The sequence below is a fragment of the Neomonachus schauinslandi genome, chromosome 1 (genome assembly GCF_002201575.2).
Source record: "Neomonachus schauinslandi chromosome 1, ASM220157v2, whole genome shotgun sequence".
NCBI lineage: Eukaryota > Metazoa > Chordata > Mammalia > Carnivora > Phocidae > Neomonachus > Neomonachus schauinslandi.
Window position 1 is genome coordinate 81861719 of NC_058403.1, and position 23612 is coordinate 81885330.

Below are 23612 nucleotides of genomic sequence, written 5' to 3' on the forward strand. Positions count from 1 at the left end.
AAGATTTAGCATTTTAAACTTTGTTTCACTTACATCCTGTAGCCATGACTGAAAATATACCTAGTAATGGGACACTGAACAGATTTCACTTCACTGTGGTAGTCTACTAGAACTTAGATAACATATACTAACCTAAAAATAATAGGATTCTTATGTGAAATCCTTTATTCTGCACTCTAGCTTACTGAAAGGCAAGAGCAATTCTAAATTAGCCACAGAAAGAGCTCTTATCTTCTTGTTTGAATTACCCTAATATTTTGATTTATATGATTAAAGATATTTGCAATATTAAAAACACTGTCCAAACTTGTTTTTTATTGATATAGTTGAACTTTACAACAGTGTCATAAAATACTATAAACAGAGCCTTCAGATAGAGGGAAAAAAAAGGCAAATTTAAATATATTAACCAGATTAAAGCATGCAAAAGATCCAATGATAAACACATTAAATAATAATATGCTAATGGTATATAATTTACCCACTATAGGTTCTTTGTATTCTGTCACAAAAATATTAAACATCAACTTGAAATTTGGTGAATGGACTTGATTCCTGATTTATATATATAATATACCCTTTGCATGTATATGCTTAACTTTACTGGTTGTGTTAACAGTATTTAGAGAAGTTTGGTATTGGTATATATTTACTATCCACAGTGCAGTAAATAATGGTGGGAAATGCATTCTCCTAATTTGCTCTGTGAACTTAGAAAGCACTAAAGAATTAACAACATGGGTCACTGAGGGACCAAAATTCCTTTCTATTCACATTAACTTTTCGCATGAAAATCTTCAAATATAACTCTAATAAAAAAATAGAGTTTTCAGGGCAAACTTTTCAGCATAATTTACAGAAGCAGATCTGAATAGAAGACTCAATAACCAAGTTAATACTAAAAAATACAATTAATTAGGAAGTACTTCCCTTTTCTACCTGGATATTAAAATATAGTGGCCTTAGCAAGAGGATGAAATGCCATTTGGAGTCCCATAAGCACAAGGGACAACCCAGAGAGATGGAAAATGTCTCTTTCACAAACTCTAACATGTTCAGATTTAAATTAAAGGGGTTGAAAGGGGTTTATGTCAATGCTTTTTATTTGTTTGCCATTATAACTGAGTGGTATGAAATACTCGAGAAATTTCAAAAAGTAATTCTGCAGAACTAGTGTGGCCATTACCAGGATGATCACACTGAATTTTAGGAAAGGAGTTGAAATGGTTCCCACAAAGTACTACTGCCCCTTTAACAAGTAGATGAGTCCATTGTGGAGAGAGTCAAGATGCTCCTGTCGTTGGTATAGAAAGGATCCGATGCACTCCAAGATCTAAAGTAACAATAAGAGAAAAGTTTGGCTCACCAGGACCTATGTTTTAAGTGAGACAAAAATTTACTCTAAAACTTAGGATCAAAATGAAATTTGAATATTAAAATAATCACTTATTGATTCATTTTTAAATGCTAAGAGAAGTTCTTCATACTAGCCTTGAATGACCAGTCTATTTATATAATACAAGAACTTGGAAAAAAATAATGCTCTAGTCATTATATAAAATATTAGCCAAAATTCAGACATTCATTAGCATTAAAACAATTTCTGTAAGTAGTAAAGCATGAGATGCTCTTAAAATTTTAACAATACAATAAGAAATAAGTATGTTACTAAGAGTTATGCACAATCAGTTTTACTGAAAAGCAACTAGGCTATATTTTGACATTACAGAAGCAAACAAACATCCCACTTACCAAAAGCTTTGGAATGAAATAGTAATATGTTCATATTATATTATACTATTTCTTTTCAGCTATAAATTCTATTCTAAAGATTTTAGCACAATTAGCTTGAATGCAGTAAATGGTTTATTCAATAGGTATCAAAGACAGCTGTGACTCCTTAGGGTTTTCACTTAACTGAGAACAAATAAACCTTTAATGGTCTGGAAAATTTACTGTGTGAATAATAAGGCCTATAAGCAATTAATTACATAATGCTTTATTTGTAGCTCTATTAATTTAAGCTAAAATAACTCAAGACCAGAAATAGCCTTCCATGCTTAAAACAGCCTAACCCATTTCAAGGACAGTATCAGGATTACCAAGTCAAAGGTGGCTTTTCTTAGAGAAGACTAAAAGCACTAAACAATAAATACATTTTATGTAACTTTTTCCAGGGTTCCTACTTTTCTAAACAAAGATGTTGGAGGAAGAGACTAGCATTTAAAATGGCTTTTAAATTCACTCATCAAATATCCACTGTTTCCTTGAGATTCTGTACGTAGTTTAAGTTTAAATCAATTAAGCAAGCACAGTGATAATGAAGTTTGGAACCTAGAAATTTTACAAAGTTGGCAAAGAGGAACACAAATAAGCTACAACCATACTGGTAGCTTACAAATTCTCTAATTTTAAACACCTTAGTTTAAGGAAGGGCCTGTTCACTACTGTCTCTCTCTAGTACGTAGAACTGCACTTGATACATAGCAGGCAGTATTTGTAAAATAAATAAATGAATGAAATGAGTCTATGAACATTTCTTAAAAGTATTTATCCAAGAAGAAATATGCTTAGATACATATGACAAAACATAGCTCCCAACACCCTAATTATCGGGAGTCACTCAGTTTCGATTCCCAAGTTGCCAATATTTTATATTAGTTTTTCCTCTTTTCCAACCATTGCTTACATAGAAGAATTTTATTAGGTAAGGTTTCTTTTGTTTTTGATCTTTCCAAAGCACGCATGTGCATTCATATGTTAAATATCATATTTGACAGAACATTAAATACTGGAACTACATAATTAACTATTAAGTCCTTTCTATTTAGAAAATAGGTTTGATTAGGATAAAGTAACTTGGTAAAATGCATAAAGAAAATCATTTATTGCTGAAGTACAGCCTTTAGTGTACAACATGGCATATTCTTCATATAGCACCATGATGCTACATTTGAAACCGAGCCTGCAATATGGCATATTCCTTTGAAAACATCAATTAATAAAATGTAAGAATTTTTGTGCCTGGATGGTAAAAGTCTTTAATCAGTAGAATGTGCATATGAAAGCACGAGTTGTATTTGTCAAGTGATGCTCATTACCTCTTATGCTTAATAGGTTAATAGAACAAATATCCAAGGGCTTCTACATCTTGTAACAGAAGTAGTAGTCTTGTTTCACCTTTTAAGTTAGACATGAAATGGAAATGTAGAATAAAGGCTGTTTCACAACGCAGAGTACTAACCACTATATGATCACGGCAATAAAGGCTGTTTCAATATCAAAACAGAAATGCCAAACGTCTTTCTCTAATACAATTATATGGAAAAAAACAAAAACAAAACTCTACATATCAGAATGACTTTCAAAGTTTAAATATGATAATGGATATATGGCAATTTCCATATAGCCCTTTGAAAAGCGCCAAGTGGTTTTTCATATTGTATGATTTTTATCCACTAGAAAAAAACTGAATAGATCTTAAAGGACTTTTTAGATTATTCATTTGGAAAAAAAAAAGGGAGGATAATGACAGTACTAACCAATAACATAACCTGAGATGTTGGACAAAAATGGTAAGATATTTTAGTCTTGTCAAACAAGATATTACTGTTAAACATTTTATTAGGAAAATAAAAAAAATCTTACAAAAGAAAATATTATGATACAATTTTAAGTGAAAAAAAGTACAGATGATAAGAGCCACCTTCAGGAGAATGTGCTGAAATAAATCCCCTATTTCCAGGGGCAGGTTCAAAGGGATAATACAGTGTAAAAATGGCTACGTAAAGAAAAATGGGGGTCTATTACCCGAGTAATGGATATCAAACAATGAGAATATATACATAAAGCAAAAAATATTTTTGGCTTATTTAAAATTACACTTTTTTTAATAGTGAAGATGTATACTGTCATTAAAATTAAATTAAAATTAAAATCCCTGTTGAAGCAGAAATTTAAAAAATTCTGTGGAAGTTCTATAGTAGTCTCTTAGTCTAACTCCCACCTTAGTTCTATACAGTAAAGCTGTTTTAATAAGTAAAATAATACTATAAAGTAGGTCCTTCTGGAACTTCTTTTGGAAAACTTGGTGGCCTGGGTACATGACAGAGCTCCTTTCTAATAATGCATTTTATAATACATTTGTGTAAGTCAAAATACATAAGTCCCAATAAATTTAACTGTTCATAGTAATTCTTTTATGTAGAATAAAATTACTACAAAATGATACCACAGCATTATGGAAATATTTTTGATCACATGTTATAATCAATAAATGGAGACTGAAAACACAGATGTTTTAAGAATGCTATTTATAAATGCAACTGTACCACAAAGACATGGCCATAACTAAAGGCAAAGTGGGAACTAATAAGTTCGCCAGTAAATGTTACCTGAATTTTATGATACATATGAATGATAATTACTCATCATTTTTAAAACAAAAAGCTAAACAAATATTAAAAAATTATTTTATCAGCAGATAATAGTGCCTCCTCCACCCCCTCTATTCCCTGCCCCTGGGGTATATTCCAAACTTTTCCAGGCCATGGCACACTTAGAAAGTGATTATTCATGTGGTACACAGTGGGCAATGGAAAGCACCATCTATCTATCCCTGCCCATCTATAACTCTTCCTGCACACCAGTGCACTGCTGCTCTCATTTTAGGAATATGATATAATTCACCTTAAAAACACCAAAGCATGAAAAAAGTTATTTCTACTTCCTAATGTTCCCTGAATAATATGTCCCTTGGGGAAATAATGAAGAAATGAATCCATTTCACTTTTAAATAAATTTAAGTGGCATTTACCAAAACATGGCATTTTTTGTTATGATCCACAAAAGCAAGCACTGATATATCTAATTCAAGAAATAGATTTGGGAGGGGACAGAAATGCTAAGATTCTTCTAAACCATAATTTAATGTGCCTATTCTAACTTAAAAACTTTTAATTAGACCATGAATACCAAGTAAAAAAAAATCACAACTCATTTTAAAAACCTCATTACAGAGATAAAATGGTGTAGGAGAGCAGAAATACAGCCTTTTGTGTTTATAAATACCTCAAAGTCTCAAATGACTGAACAGAAAATATACATGAAGAGTAAGAGAAGCAAAATCCTTTGATTTTACTATTATGTGTAGACTATTTTGTAAATACAAAAAGCAAACAAAAAACAAATACAGGAAATAAAACAGTAATATAAGGTATAATCAAAAAAAGAAAGTTATAAAAACCAAATAAGTATCATATACACACTCCTATTCACCATATTTTAGAAAGACTGTAAAGAAAATTTTTTGTTCATTAGATGAAGTCTCTTCAAAGGTGCTTTCTCTTCCTTTGTTAGTGAAAGAGCCCCCTACCCCAAAGCCACAAAATGAAATCTACCATCAAAGAGTGCTAATAAATAGCACATCCTCCCACTTCAGTTGGTAAAACCAGCTGCTGATTTATTAGGTATCTAGAGATGCAGGTTCATCCTGTTCCAGTTTATAGGACACTCATCTGCAGCAAAGGCTACTTAGAGAAATTTCACACCTGCTGACATGGGTTGGACTACATCTTCCTACTACTCGTTCCAGCATTCTTCCAACAGATGCGCATGCTGTTTCTCCTTCTGGGAAACAGCACATGGAGTCCAAGCACTTGATACCTGAATTTGCTTCAGTAAGCTGGAGGAGTTGAAGCAGAAAAAAATTAGTTATTTATAGATCTGGATTTCCAAAAAGCATTAAAAAAAAAAAAAAACTACAACAAGCACTTTAAAATCAAAAGTAATGTATATAAATATACATGTTTTCTATAATATGAAAATGTATGGAAGGCTTTAAGACTAATATACAAAAATATTTAAAAGGCACTGTGTCCTAAATTAGAAAATGGATAAAATAATTATATAAAAATAAGTAGCTGGTTATTATTTAAATCTGCAAAGATTTCGGATTTTAATGTCTTACTTTAACAATTTATTACAGACAAAATGATTTACAGCAACCACTCAAATTGAATTCTAATTCTTCTTTGAGTTTTTGTTTAGGTGAAATGCTCCTGCAATTTCAATGAAAAATGTCTAGCAATTGAGAAAAACAGAGTGTGAACCATTCTGAAGACTGGGAAATAATAACCAGGCAGGACCTAACCCCAATCTTCAACAACAACAACAACAGTAGCAAATACTTTATGTAATGTTTTCTATGTGCTGGGTTCTAAGCACTCTACATATATCCACTGAAACAATCCTTGAAAATTTATTATAATTTTATAATTCTCCTTGAAAAAAAGCATCATTTACCTTAAATTTGCTAAGCAACTATTAAGTGCCAATTATGCCCATAATCAGCTTATCTTGCTTTTAAAAAATTTACTGATTAATTTAAGCTACTGTATTAAAATCCACTAAACAAATGACTTACTACTATTTTTATTAATTTCTGAAGGTATGCAAGATTTGTACTGATTCAGGCATAAATAATCCAGCAAAATAACTTAAAGCCATTACTACTAATAATTTTAATCCTGTTAAAATGAGGGGAAGAAATGGTATGATCACATAGCCCAATGAATCCCAACCCTGGTTTTGACATGATCAAGTATACTCCTTAATTTCTCTTAAATTGTTTTTCGTTCACTTTCCTTTACAACATATATAACATACTGTGTAACAAATCTTTGGAAAGTATAGAGGAAGGAGAACAAAAATAGATTCATTAGAGGGTTGCAATTCACAAAGGTTGGGAGTCACAAAGGCATGGCAACAGGGGACATTTGTGGAGACACACACAACGGACATAAGATGGATATGATGGAACATAAATAACCTGGTGCTCGGAATATAAGGAACGAATGAGGTCCTGCAAAATCCCTGCTCAGAGTAATCCTGCCAAATACCAAGCAGTGCAAGACAACATGGTTCCTGTCTGGCAATTACCTAATTGGGTAATTAGTTATTTATAACTAGGGTCTGCTAAGAACTGAGAAATAGCCAAATTTTACTAGTTCTTTCATTACAATACCCTTGGTTTAGGACTGTTTATGATACTGTTTCTTAAACTGTTTTTTGAGAGATGTTTACAGATGTCTCATGAAAAAATGTTCTGTGGCCAATTAATTAAGTTTGGGAAACACTAATTCAATGATGGTCTAAACAGACTTTTTGAGTAAAGGACTGTCAATAAGTCAGGATGCATGGTCAGTCTCCAGGGGGAGAGCTGGACATAGTGCAATTCTCAAACTGTTTTTTTTTTTTTTTTCCCCAGTAAAATCTTCCATCCTACCCCCACTGCCCCTGGGAATCAATCAACACTAGGAAGAACATTAATATCCAGAGGAACAGTTTAAAAAACGCTGGTTTAAGAATTAAACCAGGTTTAAGGATTTTATCATCTCCCAGTTTCCTCCTTGGGTCCTTAGGCTCCAATTTCCTCCATCTCAAAATCACCCTCCACAGGAAGCAGGACTCGAAAGCTCCCACATACTCAAAGGTGAAAGTACAATACTGCAAGGAGGCCTTTAAGGCCCTTTATAACCTGACCTCAGGCTGCCTTTCTTGCTCAACTTCCCAATGCTCCCGTACAGTCTTCACACAGCCAACCAGTGCAGTGTTCCTTGCCTTCGGGCAGATGTCTGGGCCTGTCACCAATTACGGTCAGAATGCTGACCCCTACACCTAGTTCAGTTTAAATACCATCATCTCCATGAAACTTCCTCACCTCTCCAACTACCAGTAATCTCTCTCTGGATTCTATTGTACTGCTTGTTTGCATAACTTAAATGGTAGGAGCACTTAAATTCAACTTGTATTTATTGAGCAAGGCACTGTGCTGATTCCCAGAGGGGAAGGCAATCTAGTAAGTTAATAAGGGTAAAGAAAGGATGGGAGATAAGTCAGGAACAAATAATGGTAGTTATATTAATGGAATGCTTACTATGTATGTGCCAGTTCCTATGTAAGATGCTTCTCATGGATTATTCTCATTTAAAACTTAAAACAAACTTTTGGGGTAAGTACCATATTCAGAAACATTTTACAGATGAGGGAAGAGAGAAGTTGAGAATTTGTTCAAGATCACCCTGCTGAGGCTTGAGTCTTGGTTTCTTTAATTCCAGAGCTCAAACCTCTTTATCATGCCATTATACTGCCTTCTTATAATTATGGTAATGAGGCTGACTACAAATATTAACAAAGAGGAGGGAAAGCTCAAACCCAGCTGTTGTTGTTGGTATTGGTGGGAGGGCATGAAAGAGTTGATGAAAAAGATAGCATCTGAGACACATTTTAAAGACTGGGTGGGATTTCAGTAGTTGGAGATGGGAGAGAAAGAGCATTCTAGGCTAAGCAAAGAGAATGAGTAATTATATGTGGGTAGAAAAGTATGATGTGTATTCAGCACATGTTTAGCCTACGTATAAGAAAGTAGTTGTTACACCTGCCCCCTTGCAAAAAGACTAGTGCGACTTAAAGTGTGATCCATGCATCAGTGTTGGTCCAAAAACATTTGTTACTGGCCTATGAGGAGATTGTTTCTGGTCTGTACGAATAAGAGGTTAGAAAATTTTATGGCAATTTGAAAGAATACTTTTTTTTTTTTTTTAAAGATTTTATTTATTTATTTGAGAGAGAGAATGACATAGAGATAGCATGAGAGGGGGGAGGGTCAGAGGGAGAAGCAGACTCCCTGCCGAGCAGAGAGCCCGATGTGGGACTTGATCCCGGAACTCCAGGATCATGACCTGAGCCGAAGGCAGTCGCTTAACCAACTGAGCCACTCAGGCGCCCTGAAAGAATACTTTTATAACTATTAAATCTAATAGTAATTTAAAAATCAGAGCTTATTTTATATGTCTTTTAAATTTCATTTCCTAGTACACATTTTGACCCTTAAACAAGATGGGTTTGGACTGCACAGGTCCACTTATAAATTTTTTTCAATAAATACACATACAGTACTATAAATATATTCTCTCTTCCTTTTGATTTTTTCTCTAGCTTACTTTATTGTGAGAACAGAGCATATAATACCTGTAAGATACAAAATATGTGTTAATTGGCACTTTTATGTTATCGATAAGGGTCCCGGTCAAGAGTAGGCAATTAGTTAGGTTTTTGGGGAGTCAAAAGTTATACCTGGATTTTTTTACTGCATGAAGTGTCAGCATCCCTAACCCCCACATTGTTCAAGGGTAACTGTAACTCATTTTTATTGTATTTTACCAAAGTATTGGTCCATGATGGACTGGAAATTAAAAACAACAAAACAAAACAAGAGAACAAACTGGTCTTTCACATGTGGCTGGAGAACACTAAACTACACCAGAAACTATAGAGAGCAAGGAGTTTGCCTGGTACTTCTTAATTTAACAACTTGTGCTTTGCTTATATAGCTGGTGCTCAACTTTCAAGGATTCACTGAAGATGAAGTCCATAAGGTCAGCAGCATTTGAGTGACCACGTATGAGCACAACACCGCTTAGGTCTGGATCTGACTTTAGGTAATTATGTTGCTTTGCACTTATTACCTCTCACTTTAAAATCTAAGGACAGGTATTACTACATAGATAACCCCAAAGAGAGTAAACATCTCAAAATATCAAAAATATTATAAAGAAATGACTTCCTTAAGATCACCTTTTGAATTAGCAAAAATATATTTCCTTTTTTTCTCTAAAAAGAAAAAAAAAACCCAGCTGTTTTAAAAATGCTGAATGCTGGTTAACTGTGCTTCTGTAAAGCTGCTATTTATATAAAAAACTACACTGTTCTCCAGCAAACGTCCAAGCTCCACCACTTTCCCATATACATATCTTTGATCTCATATTCAGGAACTGGGAGACCAGCCAGATACATGTAGCCACAGCTGCCAATTAAGTGGGAGTAGGAAAAGGGTAGAACATTTAAATCTCATTTCATTCAAAGTAAGGAGAGGGAATTATTCCTTTTGTGTGTTTCTTTTTTTTTTTGAACTGCTTATAAATACTAGACAAGGAAAAAAAAAAAGCAAAGTAATGGGAGTGAGACCCTCCCTGGTGGTACTTTAATTTACCAGAAATTTTGAATCATTGGTAAGACCCTCTGCCACATCTGCTTCCCAGGAATGACCATATACCTTAGAGCTGAAAGGGCTGCCAAGCAAAACAACTACGGAGATTCAACATAATTATGTATGGCTAATAAAAATTTTCATCTTTATAAAAGAACTTGCCTTCTGAAATAAATTCTGACTCACTGCTCTTGTTTCTATTATTTTCATATCAATGAGGGTAAACATTTAAAAGTTTCTCCTAGTGCTTCTACTTCTATCTTCTATTTTTCTTGAATCTTCTAGATGTTAGAACATTGTCATACATCTTTAAATTATTTAGTCTTTCTTATGACATCTTACCTATCAAATCAAATAAGTCTTTTTAAGTTTAGATAAGAATTATTGAACTATTAACCATATTGGTTCTTTAGTCTTTAAAACAGTTTTATAACAAATATATAATCAAAGTGAGAATCTTGTATAGCCTTAAAGGAGATATTTGGAAACTGTAATTATGAAAAACAACAACAACAACAAACAACGCTGTGTTCAAGGAAATGTTTTTCTTTTTAATGTGAAATCAAAAGCCATCAAATAGTACTGATTTCCAAATTTGGTTAAGAATAATAAAACCCTTAAAACAGGTAATGGCTTCAATTCATTATTCAGAATTGCAAGAGGTAGCTTTTTAGCAATGGCATTTAGAAGACTGCTGTCTCTTACTCAAGGCCCATTTCTTCAAAACATGCCTCAAAAGCTCACATTCACTCCTCTACATTCTCTTCCCTCTTTCCTTTTCCTCAAGGAAAATAAACAACTTTGGAAGATAGTTATAAATATAAATACCTCCATACTGTATTTTAGGGATCTCCAGAGAGGAGATTTCTGTACATGTTGCCTAAATTTAACTATGAAAATAAGCATACAATAAGAATTACATTTATCAGGTATGATTATTTTAATAATTTGGTTTATTCTAGTTTAAGAACTGAGACCCCTTTATTTTAATGATGTAGTTACATAAATAACAATATCTGACCAGGAATCTGAAGTTTAGGTTAAGAAGAGTATCAAGTATCTGTAAAAAATGATAAAATCACCTATTTTAACGGAGAGGGTAAATCAGAATAGCACTAATTAATGAACTAAACCATGGTATAGCTGATGTTAAGAATTTTTCCTTAAAAAAAAAAAAGAATTCAGTTTTTTAAGTATGAATCGTTCAAAGAATGTCAGAGGGTAATTGTTTCATAGAAATAATGTCAACACTAATATTTTTCTTCATTTTGACCTCCAGATGGAAAAGCTGCTCAAATAACTCAGCACAGATTTGAAAATAACATTGGTTTTGTAGTGTTGTATTTATCAGGTATACATGCAGGTCTTGCTACTCACGGCAGCCTTATTAGTTTTTTTAAACGTTCACTTCTATTTGCTCACAGAATTTTACTCAGGAAAGTATAGCTTTTACTGGCAAACAAAGGAATCCAGGCCATTAAAGTTTTCTGTTCCTTTTGTAGTTCACCGCTTTGTTAAATGAGACAGTAGATGTAAGTATCTTTGTCACAGAAGAGGAAGGTGACTTGTAGGTGGTTGAAACTATTCAAAATGTTTTCTTTTGTTGTAGGTGGTGGCAAGTTTCAGGTCTGGGGCTTAGCATCCAGGTCCACCATGAGAAAGGTCAACAGCCCTAACATCCTGTTGATACCCCTATAGTTGCTAGGTATAGCTGAAAAGAGAGCATCCAGAGGAGGCCAGGAATCTAGGGACAGAGAAATGACAAAACAATGGAGGCCAAAGAGACAGGTCACAGTGGAGGGAGATGACTAGAAGGCCCTAGCCCACGACAACATTTAGGGCTCAGCATCATCCCCTGCCAGATTTGGCAAGGCTCACCACATTTCGATTAGAGAAAAACAACTGCCATGTCAAGACAGACAAAATAGAAGAGGGCTATTATATAACACTTATTTTTTGAACTGATTTTTATTTCAAAATATATGCCAAAGGCAGAAATATATAAGAAAAATATTCAAGGTATACTTCACTCAACCAATGAAAATTCAGTGATAATCAGCAGAAAAAACTGCAGGTCAGGGTAATAACCCCAGCAACTTTACTAAAATCATATTCATGGTTTCAGGGTTCTTCTAGCTTCTTGTTTATAGGAAGAAAGACCAACTATCGCAGGATGATGAGATATTTTCACTCATCACCCTTTTGTAAAAGTAACCATAACAAGGCCCCTGTTACTAGGAGCGTTCTAAGAAGCCATCTCTCAACTGTATTATACATTTTAATGGACATATTAAAGCAAAGCAGTACCAGCTCCATGTCTTATGAAATATCCACTTGAACCTTTGGGGAACTTTTATCACAGAGGACATAGTTTTATAGCTTTAGTCTAGTCAGGTCCCAAGTGGATTGATTATCTGCTTTGTGGATTATCCAGGGCATAATATAAATCCAGGCCAGCTCCCCATCTTTACCCAGTGAGCTCTTCAGCTGAGTTTTCTTCACTGCTCAATCAGGGCATATTTTTAAAAACTAACAATTTTTCTATATTTATCAAAGCAAAATATAGTAAAAATAATCATACGGAGCATCCCAAAACAAAAGTTCTGAATTCTTTTGAATTTCTTTTCAATTAATAATAATACTAAGAGTTGATCTTCAACATTTTTCAACATAATCTTCAACATTTTTCATTTAGAGCAGTTCACTAAAGGAATCTAATTTTAAAAATATGTCTTCCAGAATAATTCAGATTTTTCAAATTACTGTACCTGTTCTATGGTCTGATTCCACGGTAGAGTTAAGATTTATAATTTTTAAGTAGTTTTGTTTGAAAGTTTCACCATTTACAATGTTTTATCTCAAATGAGTCAATAGCACCTTACTGACCAGTAATTATAATATACAAATGGCAAATAATCCAAGTAAAAATATAATTATTAGTAGTAAGAATTTTTATCCTCCATAATTACTACCAATCAAAATATTTTGCATATTCCAATAAGGTCTAGAAGTGGTTGTTAGGGTTTACTCCTCAAGAGGTGAGTGAATCAAGTCCTCATCCATTCATACTTTTTTTTTATTACAAAGATATAACTATGAAAGTTTATGAAAAGTAAGAAGTGAGAGTCTGATGAATATCAGTCAACAGAAAATTATTCAGTACCACGTCTAAGCACTCATTCATTGGATCATTCAACTCAAGAGCTAGACTTAGATAAGTAATTTGGTGTCTAACTACATTAAGATGTATAAAATGATACACAACTACCTCTTCAAATGGGAAAACTGACTTCAGAAATAACAGAAGTAGCATAACATATTTTCAAAAGAAGGGAAAAGGAATAATTTCTTGAATATAAAATAGGTTGTGAGAATACCTTACTAGGTTAGAATTTGAGGTGAAGTATGATTTAACACTGTAACTCTAAAGGAAGACTAAAAAAATATTCAGGGATGGACATATAAAAAATGTAAAGATCACAAAAAAAGGAAGACAAGTAAACAAAAACAGTAAACATATGAGGAACAGTGAAGGATTAGGAAAGTAAAAACTGAAAGTCAGGCCAGTTCTCCCATAGCATGCCCCAAGCATGAGAACTTAGCGGATATGTCCCCAGGAAGGTCCAGCGCAGTACTACCTAGTGCACGCAAGAACTGTCCTGCTGGCTGCAAGCCTCAGCTAGCAGGTGCCTACTGTCCTCCCCTCTGTGCTTGCTTTCAGCAAATTCATATGCTGAGCTGACTGAACCCTTATCTTCTTCCATCTGGAAGGACAGAAAAGCAGTAAGTCTCACATTACAGAACAATACTCTCACTGTAAAATAGGTTTAGAATCAAAACAGCAAGTTGGGGGTCCACAATCTGCGAGGGAAAATGAATGTTCATACAACACCACATTCATTTACTGTCACAAAAGAGAGCTAGCAGCAGCTTCTTAAGGGGAATACAACAAAGCACACAAAATTAAGCCATGATTTTCCAGTGCACAAAGTTAGATTAAAACCAGATTTCCTTCAAAAAAATTCAATTTCTTCTATTATATTCCTTGCCACCAAGATTTAGGGTTCTTATTGCAAAGGTATGTATGCCCTTTTTCACAACTCTTATGCTCCCTTCTCAAAAGACTTCTCTACTCGAAGTGAACTTTAACAGAGTGGAAGGGTCACTCACATGGCCTTTCAAATGCTAGACATGTGGGTAAGGGGGGGGGGGGGGCTTGACTTATTTAACAAAATTAATTTAATCCTTAATTTGAAATGTATCTTTTTAGTGAGTGCTAATTTACACAAATTTTTATTCTTTGCTTTTTCTTTTCTTCTAGGGAGTATGTTCCCATAGCCATGTTAATTTGAACCTTTTTTAAATTGTAAGAAATGTCCTCAATGAATAAAAAACCCATTTTTCCTCATTTTGTGTTTTCTCAGTCTTAGGACTGACCAACAATTATTTCTATCAAAAAAAAAATGCTATGGTGAATGTCTTACATGTATAAAAAATAAAGTAGAAGTCCTTGGTTTCAAGAGTACAATAAGCTTATGTGAAGATAGATTATTATTATTATTATTATAGCTTTGCCTATAATACAGGGGATGGGAAAATACCCAAAATGAGTTTTCTTTCATTAAAAAAGTTTATACTTTTGTGTTAATGGTTCTTAAGAAGTACTAACCTGATTAAAGATTTGAAAACTCTTAAAGATATTTAATATCTGCATAATTTTCCTCTTTGTCACAACAGTAAACAATTAAGCTGCCATGGATCACACCCAGGAATACTGTTTAATGGAATTAAAAAGAAAGATGTATTCAAAATTCACAGGATGCATAGTAGACAGATGTATGTGAGCACTTGTTCTTCATGCAGCTAAAAGCAAATGCCCACCTAGTGGTCACTCACTGCTTATTTAAACAACTGGTATTTCTGCCTGGCCTTGGTTGAGCATAGTATTTTTTCTTTTTGTTCTCTGATGCTGACAGTAAGTAAATAGACCACAGTATGTAAAATGATTACCTGACAGGTGAAGAACCTGGAGGCTCAGAGAGGTGAACTGATTTGGTTAGAACACACAAGCCGTAGTACCAAGGGTATCACTAACACCCAGGCCTGCTGTCTCCCCAACAGGGCTCTTCTCCGTTTGCTATACTACCTGATTGGAGAGTGGCTTGCAGCAAAGGCCACCTGACCAGTATATCCTGTTCTCATTGTGTTTTTTTCACAGATGAATGTTAAGCTTACTACCTTATCACATTGTTACAGAAACTGGGATCTCTCTAATTTATGATAACCATACCTCATTTTTTTTAGTCTATTATTGCTCAACCCCCCCCCCAAAAAGCCAATATGATATGTGAAAATATGATTTCATAAAAACAGCAAGACTATTCACAATGCAAAAATTATCTTCACTTGACCAAAGAGTTTGCCAGGTGTTCTTTTAAATAACAAGCTCTCCTACTGTCTTAGAGTTAAATAATTAGATGTTCAAAGGCACATATGGATAAAATGTGTTATACATATTTGACTCAACCAAAGGTGAAGGAAAATCCTCAAGTTTGTTTTCATTTTAGTTCTTGTTTTAAACAAAATTTAGTTGACTACCACTTAAACATCCATTTTTATATTCATGTACAATTATTATACCTTTGTAATTCAAAGTAGACTATTTCAAAAATCTGGAAGATAGTAAGAATAAAATCGAAAGGTTTGATAAAACTTTAGAACAGCTCAAAATTGTGAACTCACAGAGTTCCATAGGACATTATTTAAGCAATGTTTCGTCAAGGCCATTTGCTTGATCAAATGAACACAAAACTTGGAAAATAAAAAAAAATTTTAAAAATATAATTAAGAATACACAGGATACTGAGAGGGTGAAAAACTGAAGAGTGTCAAAAGTTTAAAAAATTTTTTTTAGTTATATTACTTTTCCTCTTCAAATAAGACTGGAGTTAAAGTTAATAAATAGCTCTGGTATCTTAATATCAAATGTTTCAGGATTTAAGCTTTCATTCTCTTCCATCAAAAGACATCTCTATACTATTATTTTTGTGGAAACGGACAGAATGGATCTGTCTATGGAGATAAAGATATATATTTAAGAGGTACAAAATATATTGTGCAATTTATAAACGCACTAAACAGTAGCAAGGATATGAAATGCTTCAGTAGCCATTACAGTGTACAAAGACAAATATACACATGTATTTACAGCACAGATTAAGGCAAGATAAAAAATGGGCAACTCTCACTTCTAAGTAACTGAAACTTAAAGCTTTAAACTTTATGATGAATTTCTGTAGCTTAAGTTACTCAACATGCAGGAACATCCTTAGTTATGAAAATAATATGACAAGCAGAAGCATTAGAATTGTACTATAAAAGGTAGTAAAGGTGTAAAATACATAATAAGATACAGATCTCTGTCCTGTTATGCTGAATTTTCATCTCAAAGAAGAAATGGATATATATTTTTGTTTTAATATACATATTAATAAAGGTCAAATTAGAGACAGAGCTGTGCTGACAAAAATGCCCCACTCTTAATTCATGCCTCTGCCCATCTTTTGAATATTGTTTCATTGACCTTTAGCATGCAGAAGAGTTAACAAGGTTCTACTCCTCCTACTCTACCTAAGTTTGCTCAGCTGATTCCTTGCCCTCGACAATGGCTGCAGTGCGATGAACTCGTCACTTAAAGCAACTGTGTTGGAGTACATCTATAAGTGGACAGAAAAGGGATGGTACATACAACAAGTCAGTGAGCTGTATTCATCACCTAAGAGACAGACACAGGACAAACTTTGTAAAGACATCTGTTCCTCCAAGAATAGGAAATATCATACATGGTACACATACATGACTGACATTTGTAGGGCTGTTGGCTTTGCTATCAAAATAATTTATTCTTCACTCTTAATACCACATGGTTATTCTGGAGAAAAACAAAGCTCAAAATAAATGCTGACAACTCTTTTTTTGATGTTTTTTCTTGCTACTTTTGGTAAACAATGAAGTACCTGATAACTTTCTAACCACTTCTTCATCATTTGCAATCAGTGGCAATAGTATAAATCTGAAATAACAAAGATTACTGCATGTAGCAAAGGAATAATGTCACACATAGGATGTGAATAGACCATATACTGTTTTAGCAAAAAAAGAAAAAACCCCAAAAAACCCTTCTAGCAGGCTAGAAGATCTCTGAGTGGAAGTAAAGATTTCCTCCTTGGATTAGACCACAACAGAACATCTGGGTCAAGTTATTTAAAAGTGAGTTTAGTGGGACAAAAGGGAGATTAGCTTTCACACCCAGATAAAATGATTAGTTTACCACACGTCTCATTTTTAATCAATTTTAACCTATGGTAAAAGAACCAAAATATATATAAAGTACTTTCAACTTCTTCTTGTCTAAGGGTCCACTCTAAGGTAACAAATATTTCCTATGTAATCCTTTAAGATTAAGTAATCCTATGTAACCCTTTATAGAAAAGGTAGCAAGAACTAATATCACTTTTTCTTATCATTAAGAAAGCTCTATAAATACACATAAGTTTGCAAATGCTTTAATGTAGACTTCTAAAGATAAATGTAAATAAATCTGATTATTTACTTTTATAAAGAATTAAGTTTTAAACATGATGTTGTTAATGTATTTTGGTGAAATATAACTTTATATAGGCCAAGAGGAGGAGAAAAGTGTGTTATCCCTAAAGATCTAGAAAAAGTGTAAGAGACAATGTATTAAAAATAGTATTCTCTTACTGTAAATATTTATGTCTAAAGATTAGAAAAAAGGCAAAACTTTCTGATATATATTTAAGCAATATATTGCAAAGTAGAAAAGTTAGTAGCATACTGATATAAATATATGCATAGGCAGACAGAGTAATCAATTATGCAAATTTATCCAGCCCCATTTGGAGATCAGTATCATAGAGCAACATCCTCATTGTCCTTATAGTTTTGATGCTTCTGCTGAGAACTCACTACATACAGGCCCAGTGTTGGGTGCTTTATATTCATTATCTCAACGATCACATATGGTAGTAATTACTATTCTGATTTTACAGAAAAGGAAACTGAGGCCGAGGGATGTGACCTGATTAGGGACATACATTTTACAAATTGTTGAAATAGTACTTGAATTAAGATTTTCAGGCTTCAAGAGACCTACGCTGCTTCGGTGGTGTTAAAATGTATATTGGCTAGTATTGAGTTACCAAGACAAATAAATGCTAAAGACATGTTGACATGATCAATTGAAATTAAAGCTAATACATCATTTAGGAAGCCTAACTCAGGTCATTAAGTACTTAGGGAACAGTTATTCTATTTTTGAATATGCAACTAAATTTTCAAAATTTAAAGAAAATTTGCTTGGCCTGTAGCAAACATGCAGAAAAAAATCTCAATCTAGTACAAGTCAAAAAATCTCAACCACATACAAGTCAAATACACAAAATGGCACATTCAACTAAATAGTTACCGTTTCTTGAGCATCTACTTTGTTACTGAACATTTCATTTAATCCTCATTACAAAGGTAATAAAACAGATATTTCTATCATAATTTTACTACTCATGAGAAAATTGAGACTTAAAGTTACAGAGCTACCAAGTGTTAGAACTGGGTTTTGAACTGAGAATTACCAGGCCCTAAAGCCTGTATTCTTACACACTATGTAACATACTGTTAATATTTGCTGTAGCTTAATATTTATTGATAAATGTTTAGTAAGAAAATATATTTTACAAAAATCCATTCTGTAAAAATTATTTAGGTTAAAGAACTTATTTCATACTCTTGTTGAAAACAATATAACCTGAAAAAGTATTACTAGAATTCTAATGTTTCTAAAGACATGGATATATATCCCAATTATATACCTCTGATAGAATGCTGTGATAATGTTACTTAAAACATATTTACTATTATTATCTGGACATAACTTGGTAGTCTTTTTTTTTCCTTTTACTTGATAGTCTTATATTTAAAAGTCTGAAGTTCCATTAATAACAATATAATTAAAATTTTTTTTGTCAGGAGTCAAAATAGAGTTAACTTAAAAATATCATATTTAACAATATTTGTTTTACAAAATACTTGATACAAGAATGGATAATTTCCTATTCTGTGATATAAGCAAATTATAATGACAGCTGTTCATTGTTACAGAACAATTCTAATTTAAAAAGGTATTGTATATAAAGAGTGCTTACCTGTGCCTTTTCAGTATTTGTAGGATGGAGCTGTCGGTCAAATACTTTCTTCACAATATCAAGAAATAGACACATAACCACCATGAGTATTATGGCAAACCAAGCAGAACCACTTGATAGGAGCTGAATAAATACAAAGTACATATTCTGGGAGCCCAAAAATGGCCTGCAAAGAAAGAAGGTAGAACATAGTAGATATTCAGTAATTGTTAATTTTTCTTCTCCATATCAGTAAGATCAACTGAAAGAAGTAAATTTAGTATTAGATAGGGTCTCAAAATTATTGAGGGGAATTTGTTCATAATATAATCTATCACAATAAACAGCTGAATCAATATAATTAAAATATAATATAGTCACTCACCAGAGAATCCCTCCATAAAACAAAGAAAATATAAAATAGAATATAATAGATCCCCAGGTAACAAGATGGTTGATCCAGGTCCAAAAATGAGTTTCCAAAGCCATCTAAAAAAAATTTTTTTAAAATCCTTAATACAAGGTAATATTTACTTAAATTAAACCTCTCAGATAAAATTCAAGAATAAAATGTAGTAATTGTAAGTGCCTAACGTTCCTATGGCAAAGTCCATCAGAACAGAAATATTAATGAAAGAGTCCAGTATGGAATTGAATAATTTCAAGTTTTTAATGTTTTTCTTCTATGAGGAAGCAGCATTGAAATTTTCATAAGTACTTTATTCTCTACTACATCAGCCTAAAATAACCCATGTTTTCTAGCATTATATACAGAGAAGTAAAATTTCAGAGATGAATATTGTGGGCTTAATCTTTATTTGGCCATAAAAATCAGCTGAAGCTTTCCAAAATAATGAACTTAAAGTTGTGTTTTTTTATAAAAATTAAAATTAATTAAAATATTAATCAGTGAAATTATTCATGAAAAAAGGGAAAAATATCTACCTACAGTTAAAGAAACAAAGAAAGTTAACTATACATTACACAGATGCAAAATGTGTCATCCATGTTTCTAATTTCTGCACCATACCTTTACTGTGACTGTAATAACCATGACTGTGAAAACCAAGGTGCCAAATGTCCAGTTTCCAAACATCTAAACAGAAAAAAAAACCAAACAAACCAAATCCATCACTGTATTATGTGTTAACATGATGTTAAATCAGATGTAAGGCAAAAAGTACTAAAAATCACTTGCATTATTTAAGCCAGTTATATTTGAAATCTGTGACATTAGTAAAGTTAAAGCAGTATGAAAAAAAATCATAAAGCATATTATTATGCTTATTTTATCATGTAAAATGATCCTCTGGATAACATTATCAGATTGGAAGCCCAAAAAGATGGCTTTGAGACTGCGTGACACAGAATGTTTTTAGTTAGAATGATATGGTTGTTAGTGACTGCTTTATTCCTGTCATACAATAAAAATAACTCTTCAATCACAATTATTTTCTGAAACCATTCCAACCAGAAGTTACAACAGATCACTTGACACTGTATTTCTGGACACAGTGTAGGCAGAGCAGGAGAAAAGAAATTTACACACAAAACCAATACCTGAAAGGAAAGATAATGGCCAATGGAATTTTTCCTCAAAGGATTCTATGTAAAAATGAAGTTAATGCCAGTCAAAGTATTTTTCTGGGATTTATAGCGAAAACTTAATAAGGTTTATTAAAAATGCTGAATCCCCAAAGACTGTCAGGATTTAATTTCCACTTATAAATAAGAACAGAACCAGAAGTTTATGTTAATATTAAGTTTACCAAGTAGTCAGTTTTTACCACTGGTTTAAAAAAGTATTTAAAAGGCTCTGTTTCTTTTTATTACTGGTGTTTAACAATTAGCATTTACTTGAAAAATTACTTAACCTCTCTGTATCTGATTTTTTTCACTTGTAAAATGGGGGAAGAAATTTACAGGTTTCCTTAAGAATTGGGATATATAAAAATGACAGGGTGCCTGGTATATAATAAGCAATCAATAAATAGTAGTTACTATCATCAACAATGAAACATCAATGAATAATCCTTCATTTGAGGGTATATTGGGAGTTGATTTTCAAAAGTAATGGAAAAGTCATACTAAACTCATTTTCCTGCTTTTATCATCTCTAGAAATGACCTGGAAATACTAAAAATCAATCAGTGTCACTCAACTCTGCTCTTGGAGGAATGCTTGCTACCTCTTTCAGGGCTTTGGAGAGAGATATTTGATACAGCCAAGGAACCTGTGCCTGGAAGTGGTAACAACCATACATGTCTATCCCTCAGTATTCTGGTTTTACTGGGCCTAGATTTAGGGCTAATGGTATCTTCCTTAGAAACAGGATTTAGGGCTCCCTCTTGCATTCAAGGCCCCAGAGAGGGCTGTAGAAACACATTCACATGGTCTTTTTTGTTGTTTTATAAAATTAGCAGAACTAATATATTTCAAACCAATCAGTTAAGACTCCTGTCTCTTTCCATTCTGACTTCCACTTGAGCCAGTTGATGATAAAGTGAACGGCAGAGGGCATTTTGAGATCAGGCTACAGAGAAGTCGAGCTGGGCACATTACATTGGCTTTGGTTAAGTGGGATGGAACCATTTATGTCACTCAGTTACATTCATGTACACTTATGTTTGTATTTATAGTTCTATTTTTTCCCCTTAAAGAGGGCCTGCCAAAATGTGTAATGTTTAGACTTTCCTAAACCTGGGTCTACCCCTGTTCAGAAGAGAAAGATGCTCAAAACCCTTTCTATCAGAATCTGCTTTTCTTCTAGATCACTTCTTCCAGCTGAATTTGTTACCTAATTATTTAATAAAGCCAAATTTATATTCCAATTTAAAAAGGATCATTATTCATTTGTATACTCAACAAACAGTAATTGAGCATCTTTAAAAAAAAAATTTATTGTTATGTTAATCACCATACATTACATCATTAGTTGTTTTTTTTTTTTAAAGATTTTATTTATTTATTTGACAGAGAGAGACACAGCGAGAGAGGGAACACAAGCAGGGGGAGTGGGAGAGGGAGAAGCAGGCTTCCCGTGGAGCAGGGAGCCCGATGTGGGGCTCGATCCCAGGATCCTGGGATCATGACCTGAGCCGAAGGCAGAGGCTTAACCGAATGAGCCACCCAGGCGCTCCACATCATTAGTTTTTGTTGTAGTGTTCCATGATTCATTGTTTGTGTATAACACCCAGTGCTCCATGCAGTACGTGCCCTCTTTAATACCCATCACCAGGCTAACCCATCCCCCCACCCCTCTCCCCCCTAGAACCCTCAGTTTGTTTCTCAGAGTCCATAGTCTCTCATGGTTCGTCTCCCCCTCCGATTTCCCCCCTTTCAATTTTTTCCCTTCCTAATTGAACATCTTTTATAAGCCAAATACCATTCCAGGCCTTGGGAATAAAGCAGTGCTAAGAAAAAGTTCCTGACCTCATGAAGCTTACATAGTGGAGGAGACATATTAATAAACAAATGTAAAAATATACTTTTAGGTAGAGATTAATGCTATGAAGAAAAGTAAATGTAGGGGAGGTGGGTGTCAAGAAGTGATGGAAGGTGAGGGAGATAACATTTTACTGGAGTGGGCAGAGAGGCCTACTCAACCCAGTAATGTTTCAGCAGACCTAAATGAATAAGGGAGTCAGTCACATGCCCACGGGTGAGAAAAGCATCCAGGTAGAAAAACAGCAGGTGAAGAGGTCCTAAGTCAGGAACAAATTGATCTAGTCAAGGAACAACACAACTAGTACAGCTAGAGTAGAGTGAACAAAAAGAACGGTGGTAGGAAATACAGTCCAATAGGCAGATGGAGTCAGGATGGATGAGATTTTTTTTATTACTGTAATTAGTCACTGGATGATTTTGTGCAGGTCATTAGATATACAATCAAATTTTCATTCTCAAGAGACCACCTGGGCCGCTGTGTGGAGAGGAGACAGAAGAAAAGGGAGTAATAAAAGCAGGAGCAGGAAGAGGCGGTACTACAGTGCGGGAAAGAGATGGTGAGATCTGGACTGTGTGGAGAGAAGTGGAAACAGTCAAGATATATGTGACACTAGAACCAATACGCCTGCATATCAGCTGTAAGAGAAGGGAAATAAAAAATGATCCCTGGACTTGCCTGAGCAGTTGGGTAAAAAGTGGTTCTATTTGTTAATATAGGGAAAACTGGAAGGGAAATGGGTTTGCAGAAGCTATAAAATTCCATTTAGCTGTGTAAAGTCTGAGATTCCTATGTGATTTGTTAAGTGGAGAAGGTAGTTATTTGAATCTGAGGAGAGACTGGCAGAGATATAAATTTAGGAGTTCTCAGCATATAAGCAGTATTTAAATGACGGGAAAAATGAGTTTACCTGATGTAT

At 33.7% G+C, this 23612-nt stretch overlaps 1 protein-coding gene across 1 annotated transcript in view; it reads right to left on the minus strand.

Annotated features, from left to right (window-relative positions):
* Positions 1-295: 295 nt before the first annotated feature.
* ATP11B (ATPase phospholipid transporting 11B (putative)) overlaps positions 296-23612 on the minus strand; it is a 120980-nt gene continuing 97663 nt past the window's right edge. Inside the window, exons 26-30 of the mRNA XM_021692582.1 lie at positions 20279-20344; positions 19634-19737; positions 19270-19435; positions 5550-5683; positions 296-1333 (exon numbers count right to left, since the gene is read on the minus strand). Coding sequence (XP_021548257.1) covers positions 1252-1333; positions 5550-5683; positions 19270-19435; positions 19634-19737; positions 20279-20344 — 552 coding nt within the window. The 3' untranslated portion in view covers positions 296-1251. The remainder of the gene's footprint in view (positions 1334-5549; positions 5684-19269; positions 19436-19633; positions 19738-20278; positions 20345-23612) is intronic.